The sequence below is a fragment of the Fundulus heteroclitus genome, chromosome 13, assembly GCF_011125445.2.
Source record: "Fundulus heteroclitus isolate FHET01 chromosome 13, MU-UCD_Fhet_4.1, whole genome shotgun sequence".
Lineage (NCBI taxonomy): Eukaryota > Metazoa > Chordata > Actinopteri > Cyprinodontiformes > Fundulidae > Fundulus > Fundulus heteroclitus.
In genome coordinates this window covers 8,400,126-8,410,488 of record NC_046373.1, presented here as the reverse complement: position 1 = coordinate 8,410,488, position 10,363 = coordinate 8,400,126, and the positions used below count along the sequence as shown (strand labels likewise).

The following is a 10,363-nucleotide window of genomic DNA, read 5'->3' as shown; positions in this document are numbered from 1 at the left end:
GTGATATTCTGCTTTTTATTTCATACTAAAGCTGATAAGCCCCTCTTTTTCTTATTCTTATTATTTTTTGTGGGTGAAATTAGAAATAGCGTTATATGACGTTAATAAAGGTGGAACTCTGCCTGCCAATTTCAAAATTAAAACTGATGGATCTGCTTTTCACTTCAATTCTTTTATTCATTTCTTCGAACTGGAGCAGCATGGAATGTTTGACATCGAGAGGAAGAAAAAAAAATGATGATGTGTTTTGTCTTTTATTCAATAAAGAAACTGCAAACGTGTGTCCTTTCCACCCTTTTTTTTTTGCATGACTGATTGATTTCTTTCTCATTCGCTGACAAAAATAATACCTCCTCGAATAATAATAACAATAATAATAATAATACTAAGAAAGAAACAAATTGGAAACAATTAGCTTGCAATCTAGTGACATGGCTGCATGAATGGGCCGAACATGGCGCTGATTCTCCACCAGCCTTCTCCCCATGCAAACAAAGATGGAGGGGGGTGTCAAATAATACTACTGGAGTCTAAATAAATAACATTTAAAAAGACCAATGGAACAAAACCAATGCAAAAAAGGGGAGGCTGTGCAAGCTCATGACCCTTTTCTTTCCTTTTTTTTTTTAAAAATGCAATCTCCTCACATTCCCAGCTCCTGGCTCTTAAGGTTCTTTTTGTACACAAGTGCAACAGAATGCAAAAAAAAACAAAAAAAAACAACCTAACTATAATTCTTCAATTGCGGATAAATAAGGACGGACGGCTTCACATTGAAAATGAATAACATGTGTTCATAATACCCTGTTTTGAGATTTTTTTTTTTTTAAAGTCGGTTCAAAAAGGAAAAAGATTAAATAAGCCTATGCGTATGCTATGCTGTGGCCCTTCTATCCTCCCTCCGTCCGGCGCTATAGACTCTTTATCGCAGTACATAAAGGTCTAAGTGAGACAATGACACAAGCAAATAGAGGAAAATTCAAGCAAGTCGTGATTATTTATCCTACGCTACTTCACACATCAAACTATAGAGAACACAAACAAACAAAAAAAAAAAAGAAAAGGGCAGAAGGAGAAGGTGGGAGCCGTGAGGAGGCGCGGAAACAAAGCAGGGGGTTGGGGGGGAGTATGTCTGGAGGTGGATGAGACAATGGGGCGGAGTGATCCAGCCTTTGCGCCGCATGCTACAGATGCGTCAGTTTGGGCGCTTCCTGGATTCTTCCCTGAGAGTAGTGCGGCGTTAAGTCCGTGTACGTCGGCGTCGGGTCACACACTCCGTGATGCTGACCGCCGCTGTTGCCCATTGTGATCGCCCCATTGTACTCCATGTTCGCGGACGGGGGCGGCGGGTGAGGGAGGTGGGTGAGGCCAAAAACCGAGGCCCCGGAGCTGGGTACGGAGTCGATGTAGCCTCCGCCGACGTAGACGGGGCTGCCCTGCATGTGCGTGCCGTAGTTGCCGTTGCCGTGCAGCGGGTGGTGCGCGTCATACTCGGGCGTGGCCGAGTCCGTCCCAGGGTACCTCTTCTGGGGGGGCGGGCAGCTGTTGAGGGAGTTGCTCAAAGGTGGGGGGTATGACGTAGCCATGCCGTACGCGTTTTGATGAGTTTTATTGTACGAGGTCGGAGACTGGGACTCGTATTGTACACTGTTAACAAGAGAATGCATAGAGTTGAGGTATCCGCTCGCCCCACCGCCGCCCCCGCCCGATGGCGGGCCCACTGGACTCCGAGGAGACTGTCCGCCGGGAGACGGCATCATCCCGACACCCTTCTGATCCTTTTTGTACTTCATCCGTCGGTTCTGGAACCAGATTTTGATCTGTCGCTCCGTGAGGTTGAGCAGGTTGGCCATCTCCACCCTCCTGGGCCTGCACAGGTACCGGTTGAAGTGGAACTCCTTCTCCAGCTCCACGAGCTGCGCGCTGGTGTAAGCCGTCCGGGCCCTCTTTGATGCTGCTGACCCCGGAGGACTCTTGTCTCCGGGGCAACTCTCCACTGTCAGTGAGAAGGAGAAGGAGCGCGTCAATCAGTAATCCATTACAGAGACACACAGAGAGAGAAGTTACAGAGGCCAGACACAGGAGAGTGAGAGCAGAGCTGAGTGACAACACATACACTGATACTGAGACCCTGCAATCAGAAGAGGGCGGCGATGCTGATAGAGCCCTTCGCTAGATAAATATGCCCATTAAAGTACAGTTTTTTTCTTTTCAATCTCCAAAGATCTGCAGCCAATGAGCAGAAAACATCTCAACATTTTGATAAATCTACCCCCAACGCAGGGGTTATCGTCAGGGGACCATAAGATAATGAACAATTAATGTGCCACGCACTAGCCAGAAATGCAATTGCAGAAAACTAGGTCACTATCTGATATGTAACCCTGGTTTCCTGTACTAAAACATTTTGACCCTTTATCCTGCCCTCAAAGTCACACAGCATAACAGGGGCGCATAATGCAAGCACGGGCTTTTATGGATTCCTCGGGGTGAATAAAACTGCTCCTCTTGCCCTCTCTGATAAGCTTTAAGAGGCTGGGGTTCGCCTGCAGAATCCTAAGGTCGTATCCACTTGCAGTGGCAGCCGGCCAGCACTTAATAAATTTCACTACCTGTCTCCTAAACCTGAAGTAGGAGGAATGCAACATGACATAACCTGAGGCGTAATGATATTGCACAGATGAAAGAGAAGTCTGCACGCGGAGAAGAAGGAGCGGATGTTAGGCTCAGCCCAGTCAACGTGTATGTGGGCCACATAAGGACTCGCTTCAGCCTGGACGGGTTGTAAATGATCCTAGGCTCAATAAGCCCACTTGGTTTGTATAAATACAAAACAATTTGGGCACCACACCTTACCTGGGTCTCAATTTGATATGAAGCAAATCAGTTCAAACTGAGCTGGACACGGATCCCTGTGGATGCCCACGGAGTGCCTGTGCAAATTCTTAGTTATCCGGGTCATCGCAACAGCAAACAGGATTAAATCGGTTTTTTCGAAACGTTTTCAGAAAGGACTGACCAAAAGTCCGGTTGCCTCCGATTTAAGCCCGTTTGCTGTTCACACAGAGTGTTTCTGTCTTAAACCTACACAAACAATAAACGAGGGCAGCGTGCAGCCTATAAACAATCCATTATTGGGCCCATATTTTAGCAACCACTTCCTACCCTAATTGGTGCCAGATGTGAATCTTGGGTTTGGTATGAATAAAAAAAAGTGAAATTTTTCACAATTACTAGAACATTCCTTTTAAAATGCTAGCTTTACAAATAATTCATTGATTTATAAAAAAAAAAAAAAAAAAAAATACAGCGCCGTAAAAAGTGTGTCTTAGAAGCAGGGCTGGCTTTAAGAGGATGAGCTAGAGCCCTCCACCCACGTTTATTTTACCCATACAAAGTATGACAAAATTATTTAAGGTACTCATAAACTTTAAGGTTTTTAGGCAAGTCTTTGTTTTCCCCGGAACATTCTTATTATTTGTATTGGATACCAAAATTCAACAGAAATCAAGAAGGAAGCGTGGATGCCTTTAAGGTTTGCTGTTGTGACGCCTGAGGTGCTTGTGGTTGACCGTTAGGGTTCTTGTTGTACTTGGAAATTGACTTTTCAGAGTTCTAATAAGCATGTAAAGCGAAAATCCCTTTGAAGTCACCCTCTCGTCTGGAACAGTCAGAGGTTTATTTTCCAATATGACTTTTTTTGCATACAAAACACAGTGAAGGTCAAATAAATCGTTTTTGGCACTTCAGGCGGTATCTCATTGAACCAGTTTCACATACAGTGCCCTCCAACTTCTGTTTGAGATCATTTCCTTTTTTTATACAGTAAATATATTTACTGCCAACATATTTAGCAAAATCCCGATGACTAAGATCTGTATCTGGAACATGCTTAACACAGGTGTAACTGCTGTGGCAAATAGAAAAACCCAATGAATTCAGAGCTGGCATGGTTGCGTATTGGTTGTTTACTCCATTATCCACCAAACTGAAACCAAGACTTTAATATTAGTTCATACATTTGTTGTTAAAATGGTTGAAATACATTGTTTCCAAAACATAAACCTTGTTTAATTTTTTCATTTTCTATCATTTTAATTTCTTTGGGTGGGTTGGTGGGTTGTGTGTGTGTGTGTGTGTGTGGGGGGGGAGTTCTGCCCAGCTTGCAAACATTAGCCATGGTAATACTTGCATAGAGGGGGTGATGCGTGCGTAGCAGACGGGCTCCTTAATGTGTTGCACAGGCTTTTCAAACTCTCGTTGGAAATTGCAATCATTTTGGATTCTTCGCTGCTTTCATAGACCCTCTGTGACTAAACGTGCGCAACTGAAGATATAAGTTGGCTAAATGAAAATTAAAAGCTTTTTTAAACACTCTGACGTCGTCATTGTTCGTACAGAAAACGTTTGCTACAGTCGACCTCGTCTATGTTTGCATGCAAACCTTTAAAAATGACTCAGAGGCCTTATCAGCTTTGGACCTTTAGCCGTTTCTGTAGAACATCGGTAGCATAATGTGTACACCTGATTGGTAAGCTTGGTTCCTCAAACAACAGTTTCATTGTTCTTGCACAAAATCTGCGTAGAAGTCAAGCTCTTTGATGTCGTACGTTGAGTCTTTAAACTCGTACAGACACCATAGATTATGGAGCACCATGCTGTTTCTGTCGGCCATCTCTAACTTAACTTGTACGCCTTAATTTTCAGGTAGGCTCGATGGCAAATGAAACATTTTTAAACATGATGCCAGACATTTACAAATCCATTTTTTTGGGAAAGAAAATGTGCATAGAAGACGAATTCCTTAATGTTGTGCAAAAATTTTTAAACTCACATTGAAACCGCATAAATGTACAGCCCTTCTCTGGCGCAATTAGCACAGTGGAGTTTTTACTTGGGTGCACCATGGGACACTCAATATTCCGTCGCTGTGGTTAGATGTATGTAAAATTCTAAAATTTTGGAAAAGAGGAGTATTGCTTTGCATTTTACTAGCAGAGATGAATAGGTATTAAGTTCGAAAGAGGGAATAAAATGGTTGTGTTTTTTTTTTTTTTTTGGTTCTTAGGATTTAACCAAAGAGAGATGTAAACAGAGAGATTTAACTTACACAAACAGATTCAATGAACATAAGGGGCTGTCTTATATAAAATGTGTTCTGTATGCTAGAGACTGTCTTTAATACATAAAACGCATTTGGAATGTGGTGGATTACCAACTTCATGTGGACGAATAAACTCAAATACGGTTTTGTTTTGAACTAAACTCCCAAACCTGACTAACCACATCCACAGTCTCAGCAGAAATCCTCCCTCTGCTCATGAAAACGCTTCACTCAAACCTAAAAAACGACGCCTATAACTTTGAATGCTTCTGAGTGCCGAAAATAACTACCGTGCAACCTTATTTAAAATATCAGCCACCAAAAGCACAACAGGTCATGGGAAGAAGAGCCTTTCTAAGGTTCTAGGTTGGCTCTGAGTAAATACCACCCCTCCCCTGGCCCGCCCCCCCCCCCACCAGTGCCCCCCTTCCCAAACGCTGACCCACCGAGTTTCCCCTCTAATCAAAACAGCAGGACAAACTGAAACAACTGTTGTGTGTGTTTGTTTGCTGTCTCTCTGGGAACATTATGTGATCAGTGGAGATGTGTGTTTACAGTAGGGACAGGTCAGCTGGAGGGCATGGGGACAACAAAAGGACCGGTCTGCTGCTTTTCCTCCACTATCCACCGCCTGCATTTATCCTAAATGATCTCAGAATATTAGCAACACAGACAAAGAAAAACTGTCATACTGTCTTCCGATACAACAAACAGTTCACCTAAAAACGCCACAGCTCAGAAATTTAAACTCCATCACTGCCTATGCAGCCATCGAACCATTGCTCTGTTGTGGTTTGCCCCCCTTACACCCCTCCCTGCGAACCCATACCTGCCCACCCACCCATCCACACACCCCCCTGTGTATTGAATGTAACTATCAGGTTTTTGTGTGTCAGCAGCAGCTGTACCTGAGCTGGAGCTACTGGCGGGTTTCTGCTTGGTGTTCTGACGGGACTCCTTCATCCAGGGGAAGATCTGCTTGTTGCGGGTACCGGAGGTCGGGGAGCCGCTCTTGGCCGCACCGGGCTGGCTGGACCCGTTGCTGGCGTCCTGGCCGACTCCCCCGGGGGACTGCGACGGGGGAGGCCGCGGGCCCGACACCGGCACCGGCGCTTGGTGATTGCTTTCGGGGAGAACCTTGGCCTGCGCCGCCTGAATGGCCCTGTCGCAGCCCTCCGCCACCATCTCCCCCGGCTTCTGCAGAGCCACGGAGCCGCCGCCGCCGCCGCCGGGAGACTGCAGGGAGCAGGCGGGTCGATGGTACTCGCTTTCCACATGAGAGGCCCTGGGATATTGGACCTGATTGGCATCATAACCGAAGCCATTTGCGCTTTGATACGGGTAGCCACTGTAAATTGCGGAGCTGTCGTAGTAGGTCGCCTTTTGCATCTCGCCGTTTCCCAATATTTATTTCAGAAACTGACAGGGTCTTGACACCCTCGTAGAATAACATTGGCACCCCGTGGTCACGTGACGCCTCTCCGCCAATGGCCTCCTCGGGTGAACCTAGGGTTACAAGAAGCACTGTGAGGAGGAGAAATGGTAGTGATCCATCTTACTTTTCAATACAGACCTGACACTGGAGACTGAGGCGGCAAGATAGGGCCAACAGTTCTGTGGACTATTACCGTTTACCTTATGGCTTTACACAAAAGCGCACACTAACCTTGCATCGCCATCTGTGGCAAGCGGCATAAAAACGTTTTCAAAAGCATTCAAATCATTTTAAAACGCCTAACAAGGAACAGGGTGAGGATTTAAAACTCTGAGCCGAGACACAGAGAGAGAGAGAGAGAGAGAGGAGAAGGAATATAGTTACAGTAGAGTTTATGGGGAGAGGACCTGCTGTGGAAACGGCTTGTTAGCGGGCTGCCACACAGGAAAATAATGTTTCTCTTACAATATTATTCTACAAATCGGGCTGTCAGCAGCGTTTCTAATTTCCTGTGTAGCAGGTAAAGACTCTTAGTGTGGCTCCCGCAAACTCTTTTGGCATTTTTGAAATTATTTTTCTCAGCTAGAAAAAAAAAAATCCTTCTGGAACACACACACATATATATATATATAAAAGATGTATTTATTTGTATGTTTTTTTTTCTCTCTCTCTCTCTTTCTTTCTTTTATTTCATACTGCAAGACAAATGAAAAAAGGGGCCCCGAGAAAAACCTGAAAAACCGGGCGGGCATCTCTGCGCTCCTGTGACCACGGTGGGAACTTTTGTCCACGCAGGGCCCAAAATAATGGCTGCTCCTGCCGGCTCCGTCGTTGTGATTTATGAGTGGCTGGGAGCGTCGGGCCCGGCCAAGAGGAGAAGCCCGGTTCTAAAGCGCAGCAGCAGCAACCCGGGGAGGGGACACCGCCACAGCCTTCCGCTGCAGCAGCGGATCCGGTAATAATACAGGTATAACAAGAGGGATGCAGGAGGAGTTTGAACCGTATGACGCATTGATTGCTACATTTTATCTGGTGGAAATGTTTTATAGCACTGTCAGAATAGGGGATAATAATAATAATAATAATAATAATAATAATAATAATAATAATAATAATAATAATAATAATAATAATAATAATAATAATAATAATAATAATAATAATAATGTTTAAATTAGTCTGTTTTTTTTTTACATTGGAGCGCCCCTGCCCCTTGCTTAGTTTAGAAACGGTATTAAAAGAATCTTAAAATCCAAATATTAGATAAAGTATTCAGCACAGTTCTATCCACAAATGCCAGTTTACATATATTATTGTGTTTTTGTGTTTTATTTGTCATAGTAAATTGGTATCAATCTCGAGGCTCCAGGGTTCAAACGAAACATCCGTTCCCTCGGCTTATTGGTCTAAAGTAGTGTGTAGAGCGGAATGCATTTTGTAAAACAAGAGACAAAAATTTTTTTAAATAAAAAAAAATTAACCCTGGAACGCAAGAGGGGCAAATCGGTCCAAAAACGAGCCCCCGTGGTTGCTTTGAACGCAGCCTGTGCACACTGAAAGAAGGTCTCCAATGGCCGGTTAAAGATACGAGGAGGCTTCCTCCTCTCTGGATCTCCCTGCGAACCGTTGCGACAGTCACAAATGGCAGAGAAAAAGAGAGACAAAAGGCAGACTTGAGCTGCGCTGCTGCAGGGGAAGAAGGGTGCAAAAAAAAAAAAAAAAAAAATCCGTCCGCCTGACTCTGTGTGCGTGTGAACTCTTCCTGAACCGAGATCTTAAGTCGTACGGTGATAAATCACCGCCGCGACACACAAACTCCACCATTTACAACCGAAAGGGGAGCCTATTTCTGGCCCCTGCTTACCTTATCCTCTCACGATGAATGCAGAGCGCCGGGCAATATTTTCTCATTCAGCGGCGAAATCGATCAAAGGCAGTAATCCAGAGGAAGAGAGAAGGGGGGGAAGGAAAAAAAAAAAAGTTTTAAAGGCAGCGGGGCTGACTGGGTTGAAGGAGCAGCGGCAGACTGCGCCCTGCCATGCAAGCAGGCATTAGCAGGCGCACCACGCAGGAGAAAAAAAAAAAAAAAAAAAAAAAGGGAAGAGCCAAGAGAAGACCCCCTTTTCCCCCTTTTTTTTCCCTCTCCTTACTCTCCGAGATTGCGAAAGCAGACGCGAGCGGTCGGGTCAGCGCGATAAGAAGAGTTATCTGCTCCCATGCTCGCAGGGTAATGGACAGGGCTTCATGGCAATATTAACGTCAGCCAAGGCTATGCTTGACTATGAGATCCTTCAGCAGTTACTATGCAGACACCAGTGAACTGCCCCGAACCAGAGCGTCACCGTAGACAAGAAAAATTATGCAAATGAAGCGAGCGCCTTGGAAAGCCAGTCCAAATCAAGTAGTTGCCTCTCCTCCTCCTCCCCCCCCCCACCCAAATGAGGTAGTCCGTCTAGAAAATAATAACGTTAATAATGCCTCGTTACGAATGCACCGTCCCAAAAGGTGTTTTAGGTCCTTTTCTTATAATCTACCCCGCGTCCTAGAGAGGAGTTATGAACCCAAGGAGATTTTTTTTTTTTTTTTTTTTTTTTGGACCAACAAAGGAATAATGAGACACACACACAAGGAGAGAGAGAAAGAGAGAGAGCAGCATTTCCATTTCCATGGGAGATAAAGAGCTTCTACAGGCAGCTTAATCATTAACCTGGCTTTTATATATTTTTTTTGCGCAGGATTCGCTGTTTTAGCGCAAGGAGGCACGGCTCGTTTTCGTTTTCACAATGAATCATCTTCCTATAAAGGACAGCTGACGTATTGTGTACATTCTGATCAAAGCTGCTAAATATTAAAGAAGAGAGAGAGAGAGAGAAAAAAAGCCCACAGCAGCAGTGAGCAGTGGGGATGAAAAATGGGCAGAGGTTTCATCACCAAAAAGGCCAAAGCGGGAGGACGCGCAGCGTGGAGCAGAGAGGAGAAGAAGGGAGCTGGGGGAATCCCTCTGCATGGTAATGTTTGCAGCCGGAGTGAAAGACTTGATAGAATTAGATTTATGACTCCCCTCTCAGCTGTAAACACGGCCAGCAGCTAAAGCCTCTCTGCTTGGTTTCAGGCCGTGGGACAGAAACGTTTCTGAGACACGAGTGGAGAAGGTAGAGAGCGCACGCACGCACGGACGGCGTGGGAGTCTTGAGTGGGTGAAAAAATTCACACATTAGGCTTTTTTTTTTTTTTTTTTTTTTAGCAAACTTCGCTATTTTCTTTCACAAAGCAACTGCTGCCACTTTGTATAATTATTTACTTCTTTGTTCTGTGCTAAAACGCTGATTTAGTCCTTTTTTTTTTCCTCTCCCCCATTTTGCCCCGGGGAGAAGGTTAAAAAGGGGGCTTGCGTAATAAGACCAAAAAGCAACGCGGGAAGGCAAAAAGAAAAACCTTAAAATGTTCATAAAATAAAAAAAAGTAGAACCCTTTCGCAGTAGCCCGTAGTAGCTCCACAAGCAGATGGCTTTTGCAGAAAGTAGGGTTTTTTTTTAGACGAGTAAGGCAGCGCTCCAAGAGCCGCGATTCCCCTCCGTCACTTTTATGGTGACAAATTACACCACAAAGACAAGTGGAAGAAAAGGAAATATTGCTCTCGGGTTGGTCGTATTGCTGCTACACGGAAATATACAGCAAGCTATACACAGGCTCCTGCTTCTCCGGCCTTGTGAGCGCACCGGGAAGGCGGGTGTGTGTGTGTGTGTGCGTGTGTGGTACTTATTAGAAATTGAATAAGGATATCACCATCAAGCATTCATAACATAAATCAATAAAGATATATG

General features: G+C 44.7%; 1 protein-coding gene across 7 annotated transcripts in view; it reads right to left on the bottom strand.

Annotated features, from left to right (window-relative positions):
* Positions 1–156: 156 nt before the first annotated feature.
* The window catches only part of hoxa3a (homeobox A3a), a 36,549-nt gene continuing 26,342 nt past the window's right edge, over positions 157–10,363 (bottom strand). For 6 of the 7 annotated variants that reach the window (XM_036144995.1, XM_036144997.1, XM_036144994.1 and 3 more), the window contains 2 exons: positions 6,013–6,610; positions 157–1,996 (listed from right to left, as the gene is read on the bottom strand). In XM_036144995.1, coding sequence (XP_036000888.1) covers positions 1,185–1,996; positions 6,013–6,493 — 1,293 coding nt within the window. In that variant the 5' untranslated portion in view covers positions 6,494–6,610 and the 3' untranslated portion in view covers positions 157–1,184. Of the gene's footprint in view, positions 1,997–6,012; positions 6,611–8,403; positions 10,358–10,363 lie in introns of those variants that run through there. The other variant, XM_012874216.3, reaches the window with a different exon arrangement.